This window comes from Lonchura striata, chromosome Z (assembly GCF_046129695.1).
Source record: "Lonchura striata isolate bLonStr1 chromosome Z, bLonStr1.mat, whole genome shotgun sequence".
NCBI classification, from domain to species: Eukaryota; Metazoa; Chordata; class Aves; order Passeriformes; family Estrildidae; genus Lonchura; species Lonchura striata.
In genome coordinates this window covers 51151728-51169321 of record NC_134642.1, presented here as the reverse complement: position 1 = coordinate 51169321, position 17594 = coordinate 51151728, and the positions used below count along the sequence as shown (strand labels likewise).

The window sequence follows — 17594 nt, the reverse complement described above, 5'->3', positions numbered from 1 at the left end:
CAGCAGATCTGCGGTACCATCACGTGGATCCGACCTCTCCTGGGACTCACCACGGAGGAGCTGGCGCCGCTCTTCAACCTGCTACGAGGAGATGGCGACCTAGCTTCCCCTCGCGAGCTAACACCTGCCGCCAAAGGAGCCCTGGAGAGAGTCGCTGAGGCCATACGATCCCGTCAGGCCCACTGTGTGGATCGGCTCCTTCCCGTCACCCTTGCCATACTGGGTAAGTGCCCAAACTTCCATGGTCTGCTTTTTCAATGGGACGCTGGGCGGAAGGACCCACTCCTTATCATTGAGTGGCTGTTTCTCCCGCACCAGCCAGCGAAAACTATTTCAACTCCTGCAGAGTTAATAGCTAGGATAATAATAAAGGCCAGACAACGCCTCCAGACCCTCGCAGGGTGTGACCCGGCGTGCATTTACTTACCTCTTAATTTGGAACAATTGGAATCCCTGCTTCAGACAAACGAAAGTTTGCAAATTGCTTTAGACAGTTACCCTGGACAGATTTCCATTCATTACCCTAAACATAAAATATTCAAAGACACGTTATATTTGGCCCCAAAGTCATTCAAAAATAAAACACCTATTAAAGGTGCTCTCACGGTGTTCACCGATGGGTCGGGAAAATCCCACAAATCGGTGATCACTTGGAAGGACCCGGAGAGTCAGAAGTGGGAGTCTGACATCCAACTGGTTGAGGGTTCCCCCCAGATCGCAGAACTTGCTGCGGTCGTGAGAGCATTCAAAAAATTTCAGCAACCTTTCAATCTGGTAACAGATTCGGCTTATGTTGCCGGGGTAGCAGAACGGGCAGAACACGCCCTGCTCAAAGAAGTTCAAAACAAACAGTTATTCGATTTGCTCACGGAATTAATCTGGCTGATCTCCCACCGAGAGCAACTCTATTATATTATGCACGTCCGGGCTCACACAGACCTGCCAGGAGCTATTGCAGAGGGGAACCGGATGGCCGACCTCCTTGCAATGACATCTCATTACTCTGCACCTGCACTTTCATTAACCTTACCAGATATCTTTGCACAGGCAAGGCTCAGCCATGCGTTTTTCCATCAAAATGCACCTGCCCTTGCCCGACAATTTAAAATATCAAAAGAACAAGCCAAAGCCATACTAGCCACATGCCCAAGCTGTCAGTCCTTCGCCCTTCCACCGCTGCCAACGGGGATAAACCCCCGAGGGTTGGCAGCATTGGAGCTGTGGCAAACAGACATCACTCACTATAATCCTTTTGGCCGCCTGAAATACCTGCATGTGTCCATAGACACATTTTCTGGGGCCGTGTTCGCGTCACTCCACACTGGTGAGAAAACAAAAGATATCATCAAACATCTATTCATGGCATTTGCCACATTAGGAGTCCCAAAAGCCATCAAAACGGACAATGGGCCTGGATTCACCTCGACAAGATTCGCACAATTTCTACAACAATGGGGAATTGCCCATTCCACCGGCATTCCCCATAACCCCACAGGACAGGCAATAGTGGAACGCTCCCACAAAGAGTTAAAAAGGCTGCTAGAACAACAACACGATTCGGCTCTGGCCATGACACCAGTTGAAAGATTATGCAAGGCACTTTATGTTCTTAATTTCTTAAATTGTTCTGACCGGGAGCCGAATCCCCCTGCACTCAGACACTTTTGCAATAACACCAGGGCAGTTTTGAAAGAGCGTCCGCCAGTCCTCATCAGAGACCCAGAATCAAAAATCATCTCAGGGCCGTACCCTCTGATAACGTGGGGGAGAGGGTACGCTTGTGTTTCCACAGCCCAGGGTCCCAAATGGATTCCTGGAAAATACGTCAAACCGTACCTGGAGAGCACTACCACGGACCCCCCAGCGAAGAGCAACCCAGCGACCCCATCACAATCACCACCAGATAATGCAGTGGCGTGGCGACGGAGAAAAAAGAAGAGGACCGGAAGACCACCCAACATCGTCTCCCGGGTCCTCATCACAAGGACATACCTACCTCTGCAAGACTTAACAACTTCCGCCACCCCATCCCCTCCTGTGCCGTTCCCTCTACCCTCATACCTAACCCGTCATCCCTTTACCCCTCCGTCCTGAAATTTATTTGTATTTTAACCCAAAAGGGGGAGCTGGGGGAGGGGAGGGAACCAAATGTATGTTGGTAATATTGTTTTGTTTAATTTTAGTACTAGGATGGCTGCCAGAACATCATTCACCCAAAAGAAACAACAGAAGATGTCCCACTGCGCCCAGCTGGTTGCAGCCACGCTTTCCATCCTCCTGTGGCTGCATGTAGCAGATGGCTGGGTGGTACCACAGCCGAAAGAAAACGTCTGGATCACGCTGGCAAAGTCCTTGCAGCAGGATAACCTATGTCTGGCCATGGGCAACGTGGACAATCCCCTGTCCACTTGCCTGGTAGGGGTCCCCTTGGTAGCTGATGATTGGCCGGTATCCAATTCCGACCTGCTCCGAACCACGGGTAGGAGGCCTAACCCGGTCGATACTTGGGATGAGTGGACCAAAATTTTGCCCAACAGCAAAGAGGAACCCCAAGAATTGGACTTACTGGGGTCCTCCACAGCTAGATATTGTGTCAAATTCTATTATAGGAGGCCAAGTCAAAATTGGCACGGAATTGACTTGGCCAAAGACACATACCGGAAAGATGTAACACCTATCAGTAAAAAATATAACAGCCAAACCTGGTGCAATTATACTAGCCAGGTGATTTCGGTTTCATCCACTCATCCCAAGACATTGCCCAGGGGGATGTTTCTTATCTGTGGGGACAGAGTATGGTCGGGAATTCCATCTCGGCTCCAGGGAGGCCCATGCAGCCTTGGCAAGCTTGCTACCCTCACTCCAAACAGAACTCAAATTCTAGATTGGAAAAAAGAAAGACAATTGGCACGCACCAAAAGATCATATGCTCAATTCGACGAAAATTGTGACTCCGAAATTTACGATTGGGGAAAAACAAAGAGGGTCGCTGTATCCATCTTTTTACCATGGTATGCAGCAGCTAAGGCCCTCGGTGAGCTTTCTCACCTGGAGTGTTGGATAAGTAAGCATGCCAACGCCTCGTCTGCCGCCCTCTCCGATCTTCTGGCAGACCAGCAAACCACCAGGCAAGCCACATTACAAAACAGAGCGGCTATTGATTTCCTGCTGCTCGCCCATGGCCACAGCTGCGAGGACTTCGAAGGATTGTGTTGCTTCAATTTAACATCACGGAGCACTTCCATCCAAGCCAACATCCAGCGGATCCGGACCGAAGTACAGGACATCAAAACGGAAACTTCGGCTGTGGACCCCGTCCACAAACTATTGATGCAGTGGGGCATTCCCGGGTGGGCAGCCTCCATTTTAAAAGGACTCTTTTGGATTTTCATAATTATCCTTCTCATTTCAGTTGCCTTAACCATCTTCAAAAAGACGCTTACCAAGACTTTGGCAAATATTTATTTAATTAACAAGAACGGGGGAGATGTGGGAGGGGACTTGGGAAACTGTCCCCCCGAATTACCCTGGGAGGTGACAGGTGTGTAGTTCCCCGCCTCCCCTGTTATCAATCAGTATGTCTGTCATCCCTTGGTGCTAGAAAATTCTTTGTTCTTTATACCTCCATTGGTTCCTTCCCTGAAGCCGCTCCTTCCCCTTACCCTCATTGGTTATAACCCTGCCACTCGACCCTGACTCTGCCCCCGAAGCCTTCCTTCACTGAACGCTTCATGCCTGGACCCTCCCTCTCTTGTCCCAGTTATAATCCCGATTCCGCCCCCTGTTCGACGCTCTCAGAGCGAGCTCCCTCCCGGAGTGGTTGTTTTCCCTTCGCTCCCTGAATTGCTGTTCCTCAATAAACGCTCCTGGAAATAAAGCCGCCTGTGAGCCGTCCCGCCTTCATAGAGGAAGATTTCATTACGCTATCCGGCTTTCGAGGACTCGGCTCTCTGACAAGCAGAGTGGTCAGAGACCCAGAAGCCTCAATTTTTTATGTCAGAGTTACTCACTTGTGGATTACACAATGGTATTTCACTGGTGCTGGCCTAGTTTTCTTGTCTTTAAGCCTCTTTTGGAGGTTTTGTTTCTTCTGTTATACAATTCAGTTTTTCCATCAGAAGTACTATGCATAGCTCATAGCTCACTACTTTGATTCTGCTGGAGATGAGCCATCAGCAAGTCCAAATCATAAATGATCATATAATTTTTAATATCTAAAAGGTTATTCAAACTAATAGTAACGTACTGCAGTGTTGTATGACTTAGTGGAACAAATATGTCACAAAACTACAGCAAATTATTCTGATGTTGTCATAGACATTCACTCTCCTGAAAGTTCTTCTCTGCGTTTGGTCATTAGGTAATAAATATATGCCCTGCAGAACAGGTATAAAGGTGCTATTTTTTTTTTTTTTTTGTTATTATTTTAGCAGAGATTCAGGAAAAAGACAGAATAATTTCAGCTTCTTAGTTCAAAAGAAGCCCCCAAAATAGCAAAATACTGAAACATATGTGATTAAGAATTAGGATTAAATTTTCATGGTCTTATAATGGTTCCTAATGATGGCAACTTGTTTGAAACAGTATTTTCATCAGTGTGATTTCCACAGTCTTTCCCTTATAATGTTATTTTCTTCATTCCTTACAGGAAATGGAAGATACATTGTGAGGCTTAAAGCAGATTTAAGTAATGTGATATTTAACACAAAACTGTCATGGGTGAAGAAGTTGTAAAGTTTCTCTTTTGTTACTCAGATTTGCTTTGCAAACTTAAGATTTGTCTGTCTCCTTCAACTCACCTTTAATCACATGGAACTTAACTTACTTTCTGTTTTGGGTTTGTTTTTGTTCTTTGATTGTGTTTTGTTATTGTTGATTTTTTTTCTTTTAAAGTGGCGACAGGGAGAAAAAAGGAACTGAATATGACAGGATGACTGGATATTGCTTTTTGATTATGGAAACCTACTGCTCTTCCAAAAGATATGAGATCAACAATTCCAATGTACATTAAAGACGATGTATGCAACAAATGCATGCTCAAATAGGCTAATATATTTTTGGATTTTTTTGTATTTTCACTGGGTGTTTGAAGTCCTAAAAGCCTACTATGCAGTAACTATGCAAATGAGCATTGTGGGCCATGCAGATAGACTGTGTAATATGATGTCCAGTCACTTATTCTGCAGTCTTTCCTGCTTGGAATAACTGCATTTTCCATGGAAGACTGAGATAAAGGATCAACTATTTATTGCTTGTATCTGTGTAGAATCACCATAGACTCTATATATTATGTGTTAAGATATATAGTGTATACCTATCTTAAGAAAATCAATATTTAATTGCATACTTTGATGAAGATGGTTTACAAAGGCTAGTAAGTCATATGCATTAAAAAGTTTCTTATTAGAGCCTGTTCTACAGCACCACCACCTATTTTGCCATAAACTGGTACTAAGTTGTACAATGCTGTACCACCCAGTGCCTGGAACGTGTGGGCAGAAAACAAGCAACAGTAGTGTGAGAGAAAATGGAGGTATGAAAATATAAGAAAAGGAGTCAAGAAAGTATTTTAGGCTAGTTATTTGAATTGAGAAAGAATGTCTCTTTAATACACAAGAAAAGAAGAAACAGAGACATATGGGCATATATGGACATATAAGGAGACACATAGCAAATTAAAAAAAAAGAACCATCACCCCATTTAAGCTTGGGAGAGGAGGCAGGGAAGCACCAAATCAATTCAGAACATATCCTTTTCACTCTCCAAAACCAGTATTTTCTCCTAGAAGTTAATGCTTCCACAGGGATGCTCTTCTTGCATCTCCACAGCACATTAAGAATAATTGAACAGCTGCTGTTTGGAGACATCACCTCTAACATCTCTGTTCAGTCTTTCCTCATTCTTGATAAGATTGACACAAGGAGAAACAAGGTTATTAAAAATTACAGAATTGGGTTTAGTCTTTATATAATTGTTGCTTCTCCCAGCTCTGATTGTAAATTGCTGATTCAGCCATAGCCCATATTGTCTTGATAAGTCAAATGCTTTTGGACAAAAAGAAAAGTTAACTACAGAATCTTATGCTTTATTTTTCTTTAAAAACCAAGTTACAGCTCCAGAAGATGTTTGTATAGACTAAATGAGTGGATAGAATGTGTTCTTCCTTGACTTTAGTTTTGATGCTGTTGTGGAAAATAGCTTCATTTTCCTGCATAAATGCGCTGCTGCAGCCTCTAGAATCCTCCTGCCAGAGCATGAGGAAGGGAGGAAAACAGCTCAGTTTGAACAACTTATCCTTAAATAATGGAAATGCAGACAAATGTAGATGCAGTATTGAACCTTTCGGGGGAGTAAGTAATGTTTTCATTTGAAAGCAGTTTTCAAAAGGAAATGCATCTCTCCTGTCACTCAGTCATTGTTTGAATATGTACGTCTGTAAAACCCGGTCCAGGTCTGTATATAACAGAGGCACAATGATCCTTCCAGAGCCGATGTCACTGTTGTGGCTCCTGAATTAGATGGGAATCTTGATCTGGTTCTAAGACATTCTAACTGGAGATGAAACTGGCCCCAGAACTGCTGGCCATACTGAATACAGCTGCTTGGAATCAAAAGGGAAAGCTCTGTTCCCGGCAGTCTGTCAACCAGGCTCTGGGATTGTACCCTCTGCCTTTTTTTCCTCCCCTCCAGTCTCTAGGTCAAGCAATTTTTCTCTCATTTTACACTGCTATAGCCAAAACTCTGTAACATTCTGGATAAGCTGGAAAGGCATGGGTTGACAGAAGTTTTGCTTCTATAATTGATAAAAAAGACTTCCTGACAATTGTCTGAGTTTAACCTCTGTTCTCATATAGGTTTTTAAACTTAAGAAATAAAAACCCAAATTATGCCTTTTGTGAATTTTTCCTGGTCATCTCTTTTGCATAAATGTGACCTGTAGGAGATCAGAATTGTGAAAGATTCTTGTTTTCTTTGATGAAAAATCCATGTTTTAAGACAGTTGCTTCAGTCTGCCTTTGAAGAAGAAACTGATGATGGAACTGTTTTTGTATCAGTTCCCTTGAGTGGTAAACTGTGATTTATGCAGAGACGTTGTCACTGATTGCCTGCATAAACAAAGCAGAGGATTAATGGTAATACATTTGGTCAGACTACTTCCTGTAAACTGCAAGAATCAAACTTCAGAGAGCAGGTAGGAAAAATCCAAGCAACACTACTTACATTTATAAGATAGGGAAAACATCAGAAGATAACTGCAAAAATATAAGTATGTGAGGTTTTTTAACCAATTATGTGAAGTAAAGAATGGCCTACATGTTTCTACATCTTGAAAAGCCTCTGAGTCTTTTCATCCCTGTTTATGCCAACGCTCATGAACTACAGATATTGCAGCTCTTGTTGAAATTCACAAGAGTTTTTCTCCAGCATTGATCTTCACTGCTGAACTTCTTAAACTGTGTTCTTAAACTGGGATTAAAATTTATTTCTGAAACAAATTCTACAGAAGCCTTCTAGTCTAGCCCAGCTCATTCCAAACATCACTGGGGGTGACAGATACAAATAGTGAACATACGATCAAAGCTGGTATCATTTGCCTATTTATTATCTTCTTTACTCTCTGTGTCAGTGCCCGCTCCAACCTCCTTTCTTCCTCTCCCATGTTCCTGCTTGCTCTAACTTCTCACTTCTTGCAGAGCAGACAGACAAGAAAATACCTTGCAAAATCGCTGTCATTCTATGTTTTGTCCTCCAGAAATTGTTCCAGGCCCAGCAGAGCTCACAGCAACTTCTGCTGTCTCTGGACTCCAGCATTGTATTTCAAGCTGACATGAAGTGTCTGGTCTTCTAGTTGGCACCCTTATTACAGTACTGGCTACATCTTACTGTTTGAAAAGCCTTCTGCTTTAACACCTCCTGTTACCTCAGTAAAATGATATTTGAATAACTGAACTGGCTTCAGTGAACTGCAGTTGCCATTCTTCTGCTTCTTAGTGAGAATAAATGGAGATAATTATGAAGTGGATGAGCAGGTTTAATGAAAGCTGGTTTCTTTTGGTATATTCCTGAAGCGGTAATCATCATCTGTTTGGCTTTTGAAGAGCAACAATTATAATCACTCAAAATCCCAAGGGGAACAAAAATAGAAATTAAATTAGCATATAAAATATACAGCTGGATTGGGTAAACCTATAAAAATCTGGGCAAATCATTCTAATTTGAAAGCTATTCAAAATCACAAACAAAGTGAGTACAAAAGTATCTCACATGTTTCTTCCTTTCTTTCCCTTTCTGAAGTAGTTACATAACAACAACATGTTTCCTAAAACATGAAATGAAAACCCATTGCCAAGGAAGAGAGTTAGTAAAAAAAAGTTAAAGGTGCATTTTAAAAATAATAGATAAACTTCAGCATTATAAGAGCATTTTAGCAATATTTATCTCCCAAAGTTCTGATATAACTGTATTGCAAAGTCTTGTGCAATGACTTTCCAGAGCTGAAAAATAAAAATAAAGCTGAGTCAGCCAGTTAAACATCTCAGCTTCATCAGACAACTGAACAATGATAATACTTAAAAGAAATTAACAACAAATGAGGAAAAAAAATTGCAAAAATTTACAGTATCTGTGAAGCTTTCAGTGATCATTCTGTACGGTCATTTTTATAGTTAACAGAAATTCAGCAATGAGAAGAAAACTATTTTCCTAATGCTCCAATGTCCACATTTTGAACAGTTATCTAGTAATATTATCTTCTGGAAATAAATCTTAATTTCAGTAAACTATTAACTCAAAGATGGAATTGCTTTTTTAATACTACTTAATATTTATTACTTTTAGTAGTTTTGACTTGAAATACTATAGCTAGTTATTCTCAGTCAAAATTAAATATGACAATATGCAGCTGTAGGAATGAGATTAAAAAAAAAAAGAAACAAAACAGCTGCTTCTAAAAATTTATTGTGGACAAGAATATGAAGAATTTGGATGGCTTACTATTTTTAATACTACCAGTACATGGAATATCTCCTAAAAAGACACTGTCTTGTAGACTCATATTCATTTAGTATGGTCTGATTTTCATGCCTCTAGTACAAAATACATTGCTTGCCCTTAGTTAGAAGATTCTACATGCTTAGAAATTTTGAAACCATAATCAAGCAGGTCTTGGAGGCACAACTGTTATTTTCACAAAATCTCTAAAATCATAACTAAAAAAAATTAAAGATTAAAAAATTAAAGGTACTGTTCTGTATACAAATAAAAATATTTAAAGATATCATGTGAAAGTCCTGATAAATTAATTTTTCTGCATTGCTCAGTCCTGTGATGATCATCTTGGAAAAATCTGTCCCCGTTTCCACTGCAATTTCCCATTCTTCCTTTCATCCCTACAATTTCAAATAATTTTATTGTTCTGTTACCCTCAAATAGGTATCTGTTCTTATATGTGCTACTGTGATTGAGTAGATTCCTTCAGACACTGAGCTTCCTGAATCTGTGTTAAAGCAAAAAATTACAGCACACGTACTCATCCTCTCTTTTGCTTTAAGGTAATACTAGGGAAGGCCTAGCAGGTATTTTTGACAGTCTTCCCAAGCCATCTGTTTCATATGCTGCATGTTTTGAACAACATAGTGTGCCATGGGATGTAAAAACTTATCACAGCATATTCACTTTAATGTGAAAACCAGTGGTCACTCACTTTTAAAGAAATCATAGCTGATGGTGGGACACGAGTCAGGGACCTTATATTGTTTCTGTCTCTCCCCTCCCATATTGGACTTCTAATTTTTTAAATTTAAATTTTTTACATATTCATATTAACACTTATAATAAAAAAAATATATAAACACTTATATTAACACAACAGTTATATTAAAACTATTTACATAATCTGGATTAAATATCTCAACCTGGTTTAATGAACACTTCATAACTAGAAAGACAAAGTGAATTTAATAAGCATTAAAATCTTATAGCTCAGAACCAAAACCTTGATTCAGTGGTAAATATTAGCTAAAAATAACATCCTGTACTGTCTCAATGACCACTCCTGCCACTATGTTTATAAATTATCACTTCTGCAGATTGTCTGAATGGTCAATAGGGTATTGGAACAAGAAAGTGTAAAATCATGCCTAGTGGGAATAACCAGCTTTACTTTAGACCATGTTGACCTCAGCAGCTATGACACATTGTAGAAAAAGTAGCCACTGAAGCAGCAAACACTTTATACACATTAAATTGTTCTCTTGGGGGAAAATAAAAGTGGTTGAAATGGTAATATTTGTAGATTTGTTCTTATGCTGAGGCCATATCTGGTGGTATCTCTTGGTACTGATAATGACATCAAGTATTTAGATTTTATACTTTTTAAAAAAAAAAACAGTTCTCAGAAATGTGTCATAGATAAAGCTGAGTATGAGGATTTCATTTCTAGAAGAGAAGTCAGTCCTAACTCTCTGACTAAACGTAAGCATTGAGTGAACGGCTGACAGGACTCCAAGACAAGCACAGCATCACAACACTCCTAATAACTACTTTCTGCCTACTCAGTAGAATGTCACCCTGGTGATGTTAACCCTGATTTTTATATCTACAATTCCTAATCCATACAGCTCTATTTCTGCTGAGCTAGACTAGGCTGACATTTTTGTCAACACAGCAGCAAACAACACCCAAGGCAAGTAATACAATTGTGAAGAGAACTTCCAAGAAAAACACAGCTCTCATGAATCCCACTCTCCACCACCTAAATGGTTTCATTTCAATACAGATTCTCCTTCACAGATACTTAAGTACATTTTCTTTTATTCCTAGGGGTTTCTGAATGCCTTACTTTTGAAGTGCTGACCATAATGTCATCAAAACATGAAAAATCAAGTCTCAACCACTGAGGTTTTTAAAAGCCTTGGTGGCTTAAAGCCCTTTAGTATAAATTCTAATGTGTTTTCCATTCTCATTATGCTTTAAGGTTTTAATTTCAAGGACCTGGCAAAATTAACAATCAGTTCTCTGTAGTAAATGAGGCATGTCTGTCTGCAAGTGTATACATCAATACCGTGTTATAAAAACAATGGAAGTACATTTAAAGAGAATCAAAGATATATGCATTTTATTCGGGATTTGGGTCAACAGCTTTCCTTATATGAATCACCAAACATTTAGGTTAGGAAGGTTAGGCTGTAATAATATTTGTCTAGAAAGACCCAGATATCTCCTAAACAAAGCAATGTGATTTCTTTTTAATTTTTTTTTTCTGCATGTGAAATCTTAGAATAGAGTTAAGCATGCAATTAACTAAGCTGAAAATATGTAAGGTGCTGCAGTGACTTCATGACTGAGGCTAAGATAAATTTTCAATGATTGTCACATCTCTAATTAATAGACATCTGCACTATTTGAAGATGGAAATCCCCACAACTGCAATCTTATTTTTCCATTACTTTCAATCTCTTCTGTAAAAATAGACAAAGCAATGCCATTCAGAAATTTGACTTCCAAAATTTCAAACTCTCTTCTGAGGAGAATCATTACTCAAAACTAGTGCTTGAATTAGCAAGTAGTTCAATATGAACTCAGACTTTGATTATATATAATCTGCAAACCATAAAATTTCAAAGTATTACTGATCAAGATTTCATGAAGTTTGTCGTGGTTTGACACGGAGACAGAATTTTTTCCGGAAGGAAGAGGTGAATTTAGATATTGACCAATTGAAAGTAGACACGCCTCTGAGAACACAGAGGGGTTGAAAGCAGAATTCCCAGGGGAACTCGCTCTCTTTGGTTCCGGTCAGCGTGCAGTGCAGACCTCCCCTGCCCAGCCACAAGCTGGGTGGGGGAGGGGAAGGCCCCATGGCCTGAAAGGTAGGCCCCAAGGGTGCTGGAAGGACTGGAACCGGGCTGGCCCCTGCAGATGGAAGGGTGGAAGAAATCTGGGATGTCTCCACTTCCCACCCCCCCCTACCCCCCCCCCGGTTTCTCTCCCGAGGGGGAGAGAGAAAGAGGCGGTGGCGATCCTGTCCTGCCAGCAATTCCACTGTGAGGAAGGAGAAGCAGGGGGAGCTGCAAGGTGCCCAGTGCGTGGGAGTTGCTGGATGTCCGGGCATCGAGCCATCCTGGGAGTTCGGACTTTTAACCCTTCCTTGAGAAATGAAAGCTTTGTGAATTTTCCTTTCCCCTCCTCGGTTTGAAAGAGAGGAAAGGGACACCTTGGACCCTGGGATGGGATGTTGGAAGGAGGAATTCTGGATGGGAGGGGGACAAGGAGTGGCTTTTGGCTGGACTTTTCTGTGTTAGCCACAACCTGAACCAAATCTTCTCCTTCAAGAGGGACTGTGTTTTGGGAGGATGCCAGTGAGTCAAGAGACCTGCTTCAGCTGGGAAAAAGACAAAAGTGGAGTGAACAGAGAAAAGGTTAGGGGGTTTGTGGTGGCGCCCCCTTGCCCTGGAAAGGAAAGAGAAGAGAAGAAGATCTCTGTTCTTGAGCCCTTGGCCCCAGGGGAAAATGGGGGGGACTGTGGTCCCAAACAATGAAAAACTGAACTGTTGTTTTCTCCCCTCTTGGCAGGGCATCCTTGAAAGGAAAAATCCTAAAGGCAGTCTGACCATCCATGCATTGTGGTGAGAGCACTGTGCATGGAAAGGAGAAGGGTCACCATGGCAAACTTTTTCTCCAGGTGGTGCCATGTGTGACATGGAAACACAGGATGTGGAGCTGTGTTTCTTGGGGGGTCTGTGGCACAGGAGAGACTCCGTTCCCTCGATGGACTGAGTGAGTATCGGTTGTTTGGAGGGTGGAAACCTGATTGGGGTCCAGATTGTGTCTCACTGTGGTTTGTTGGAGTTGGGTGGTGGGGGGAGGAATGTTTTGCAAGATTTTCATTTGGATCTTTGTGTGGGTTTTTTTTTCCCCTTCTTTAGTTTTCTCTTTTCTTTTGTAGTAGTAGTTTAATAAAGTTTTTTTCCTGTTATTAAGCTTGGGCCTGCTTTGCTCTATTCTAGATTCCACTTCACAGCATTCAAGGTAGGGATCACATTTTCATGGGGGCACTGGCATTGTGCCAGTGTCAAACCATGACAAGTTATAAAAATACTTTGGAAGAAAGGAAAGATCTTGTTTTCAATATCTTATTTTGTTAAGTTTCAAACATGAAACTATTAATTATTCTAACAGAATAAATATCAATGTCTTCTGTGCATTTTTTGGTACTTGGCATCTATCAGCTGACAGGGGCTTTCAGAAATTATAGGTGGCTTGAGAAGGAAATAATCCCAAAGAATTATTCAGAAAGTCCTGAGGAAGCAGAGGAGGATGACCAGGAAGATCTAGAAAATCACCTTTACTATAAATTTTCAAGAAATTCTTTCCTATTTGATGCAATTCTGGTACTTTTCCTGTTGCCTTTCAATTTTAACTCTCATTTTTCACACTAAGGCTGGACTTTGAAGTTAGGAAGTGTGATATCAGAAGAATTTAAACTCATTTCCTATTTGTCTGCTCTAAGGTGTGTACATATGCTTCCCACCCCACACTTAGTAATCACTCATAGGAAGTCTCTTGTGTACATTTTGCTCACAGTCACTGCTCTGATTTTCAGTTACACTTTCATCAGACCATCCACCCACATATTCTTCAGGAAGGTAGCATACACAATATGTTTGCACAAGCATGAAGACTTTTTTCCCTAGGTATTTCTAATTATTGAGGAAAATAAAGTCTTTCCTCTACAATCATCTACTCAATCAAACACATTATCACTGCTAAGCAAGATAATTCTATCAAATACTACATCCACAAGTGTTCCAGTTTTCTTGACTACAAGTCTTTTTCAGCAGTTTTGATTGAATTTTATTTACAACATTCTTAGATTTCTTTGATTATTTTTCTTGTTTGTTTGTTTGGTGGTAGTTTGGAGATTTCTTTTTTACATCCAGGGTCACTAATGCATAACCTGTGATATGTCCATAACAAAATGCAGGTGAGGGTAAATAAAGGTACTCCTTATGCCGCTGCACTGTGGCCAAATGGGTGAGCTCTCGGCAGAGAGCACTGAAGGGTGTCTGCTGCCACTGTGCTTCAGAGCATCTCTGTGAGAGGTGATATAAAAACAGACTAAACCACAGGGCACAGGTAAACCTATCTACTCTCTGCTATTAACTTTATGACATTTGTGGAGTATATGTACCAGAAAAGTGAGTTCCCTTCTAGTTATTTGAATTTCCTGAGAAATTCAGCATCCTTTCCTACCCATGCTCACCACTTTTCTCCTTCTTAGTGCTTAAAATGACAAAAATAAAAGGTGATCCATTAATGAAGGCATGAAAGTTATAAACATTTTCAGCACTTAAATTCTGTGGCATTGGTATAAAAGGAGAATATTACTACATGTGGGGAAGAAACAGCCTTTATGATAGGAAGAAAAGAAATGCAAGTTTCTGGTTACATAAATATATGTACAGTTTACCACCTGCAGCCTCTTAGAAGGGTTCAGCTGTAGCCAGCGCAGGACAAACTGTGCAGAAGTTACTAATCCTACTGAATATACTCATATATTTTACAGATTACAGACATTTTCAGAGGAAGAAAAGTATTTTTGCATAGAAACACTGCAAACTAATTCTGTAATAAATCAATGTTTACATAGATTTTTTTTGTGGAAAATATCCATCTGAATGTTACTGCCTTTGGATAGACAACATTAAAATATAAAATAAGCCAAAACCTTGTTTAATAAATATGAATGATTATAGGAAAAATCAACACTGACTATAGCTACAGCTATGAACTCTGTAGTTTGAAGTCTTCTCAGCCAGGGCAGACTTCATTTTTTCTCTCTTTCTTCTATGCTGTTAAGACTCACTTTAGAATACGTCACTTTAGGATAGAGGTAAATTCTGCTCCTTCCAGCTGCCGCGCTCCCGCCCCAAATCCCTGATCTCAGCCCCGGCTAGCTCTCGTCCTGGGGCGAGGGCGGGCGATTGAGGCAACCTCCGCCGCTCCCAGCTGGGGTTTGGAGAGTGCCTTTGTGGGTTCCGGGCAGCGCTAGCAAGCCTCGCGGTGGTAAATGAAGAGCGGATCTTGCTGGGGGCTAAGTCGGAGTTTATTGTAGCCCAACGGGGCCAAATATCCTAGAACGGTGCCAGCCAACAGGAACCCAGACAGGGTTCTGACACCAGCTTATAAACTGTGAGGGAGGGGTAACCGACGACTGATGGGGATAGGGATAGGGAGTGGCTCCGGGATGGGGTGATACAACGTGGTCCAATGGGGCAAGGATATGGGGGGAGCCCCAGGTCCTCGCCCAATCACCCGGTGCCCTGAGTAGAAGCTTCTGGATGGATGGGAAGGGACACCGAGTGACAGACAAGGCACCAGGGAGGGGTAAAATGCCTCTTTCAGGGTGATGGATAGATACTGGAAAGGCGGGAAGGGAGGACAAGGCGGGAAAACTGGGGATAAACCAAGTTGTACATGGGGGTACAAAGGAATAAACCAATACATAATACAGGGATAATAAAACATACAAATAACGCAACTCCACACAACAACAGTCAATAGCATCATCAGAAAAATGATTAGATTTAAAACTGCTGAAAATTATCTGTATTGCTTTAAGTAATGGTGAAGTTAAGTAATACTTACTGCTACCTCCCATATTCTATTATTTTGATATCCACAGAATGAGGTCGGTGCAAGTTAACTATTCCTGTCTACCAGGTGATGTAAATTCTCACGTATTGCTAAATGTTGCAATGAGCAAAGTTACCTACAGTAATCATGAAGCGAGGAAATTTGCTATTTCTTTAGATAGCTCAAGCAGCTCTAAGCATCCATTCCTTAAGGAAATTAGATCAATTTGAGAGATTAAATAAGTAAATAAAAAATAAGCTCTCTCACTGCACTGCCCCGCTTCTTTTCTGAGTGCTCCCCAGGAGGGAGCTCCTCCAGGAGGGAGGTGGGGTTCTCTGCGCCACACAACCCCGCCTCAGCGCGCACGGGCACAGCTCTCAAGCGGCCGTCCCGCAGCAGCGCTCCGCGACGAGCAGCCCGGCGGAGTGAAGATCGCTTGCAGGCGGCTCCCGACCGCCTCGTCCCGCCCCTCCCCGCCCTGCCCGCCGCGGATGGACCGCGCTCGCCGCCGCCGGGGACAATACATGCCCGCGCCTTCCCCGCCTGCACCACCGCTAGACACGAGGTTTATGTTACGTGCGAGAATTTTCTCCTCCGCCCGCCCCCGCCGATAGTGCCGGCTGCCTCTTTTTTTTTTTTTTTTTTTTTTTTTTTTTTTTTTTAACCCCTATTCCAGAAGAAATTGCAATCAGTAAAAGAACAAAACAAAACAACAAAAACCCCACCAAAACAAACAAACAAACAAACAAAAACAAAAAACCAGAACACTTACCATTCAGATCTCATAGTGCTTGGTCATGGGCTTAAGAAAAACCCCACAGACACACATGGACACAAACACATGCCCTTATTTAAAGCGTTTTCTAAGCATTTGTACCAGGGTCACACAGGAGATGGAGGAAACTTGCCTGCGCTGCGGAGTACACCTAGAAATCAGCGCACAAAAGGAGGGCAACCCGCACAACCCGGACCAAATGCTCCCCTCCCCCCACCGCCTCTCCAGACCACGCAGGAACAGCAAGGGAGGCGGGCAGAGAGGAGGGACCCACGCTCCCATCTGGCAGCGGGAAATACCCGCCTTAAAACAAAAAACCAAACCAAACCAAACAAACAAAACCCAAAAACAAACAAACAAAAAAACCCCACCACACGCAAAAAAAACCAGAGAGCTGGTGTGCGGAGTATGAGGCGGGAGAGAAATTGGGGGCGGGAGGTGCAGCCTTGGAGATGATGCCATCGGAGCCCGCACCTAGCATACTGGCACCGCCGTCGGCTCTCAGCGTCCCAGCCTCCCAACACGCAGCCAGCCACCGTCCTGCACCGCGTCCCTTGACCTTGGCAACCTGGCAGCCTCCTGGCTTTTGCCCGAAACTGGTCCCCTGCTCCAGTCCGTGTGGCTGAGGAGGTGGGGAGGTGTAACAGTTCAGTGAGTGGAGTGAATGATGTCTCTCCAGGAGGATGCTGCTTGTGTATATTAGGCAAGCGAGGTTTCTCGCTGTCAAATGCCACTGTGAAGTATTGACAGTCAACGTGCACATCCACACCATAAACTGTTGTATCTGCAAAACACCCTTCTCTGACTCCCCCACTCCCCTATGAGGGGAGTATTCTTTCCTTCCCAGACACTGACATCACTGATTCTATCTGATTTCACTCTGATTTCACTCTGATTCAGTATGTTAGCTCAGCTTTCATGGATCCACGGACCCCCTGGCTGTAGGTGCCTTTGGCTGGAAAATATTTCCTCCTCTTCTGTCTTCTCTGCACATCATGAATTCATGCTACTGTCTCCTCCTCCTTTGCTCAACAGCATCCCCTCAGGCTCCTGGGCTGTCCAGCTGAAGAGCTGAGCTTCTCCGTAGTCATAAATCCCTGTCCTGGCACAAGAGCACATTTCATTCCTTTGGTTTATGAATTTAGATAAATTAAAAGGAGTTTAAATTCTTGGAAGTCCTTT

At 42.1% G+C, this 17594-nt stretch overlaps 2 protein-coding genes across 3 annotated transcripts in view; one reads left to right on the top strand and one right to left on the bottom strand.

Moving 5' to 3' along the window:
- The window catches only part of ELAVL2 (ELAV like RNA binding protein 2), a 107144-nt gene extending 90507 nt beyond the window's left edge, over positions 1-16637 (bottom strand). Inside the window, exon 1 of one of the 2 annotated variants that reach the window (XM_077790520.1) lies at positions 16410-16637. In XM_077790520.1, the coding sequence (XP_077646646.1) occupies positions 16410-16412 (3 nt within the window). In that variant the 5' untranslated portion in view covers positions 16413-16637. The remainder of the gene's footprint in view (positions 1-16409) is intronic. The other variant, XM_077790521.1, reaches the window with a different exon arrangement.
- Positions 212-3892, top strand: LOC144248303 (uncharacterized). Its single transcript, XM_077790347.1, has 2 exons — positions 212-223; positions 2184-3892. The coding sequence occupies exon 2, from the start codon at positions 2191-2193 to the stop codon at positions 3547-3549; it is 1359 nt and encodes a 452-aa protein (XP_077646473.1). The 5' UTR covers positions 212-223; positions 2184-2190; the 3' UTR covers positions 3550-3892.
- Positions 16638-17594: the final 957 nt, after the last annotated feature.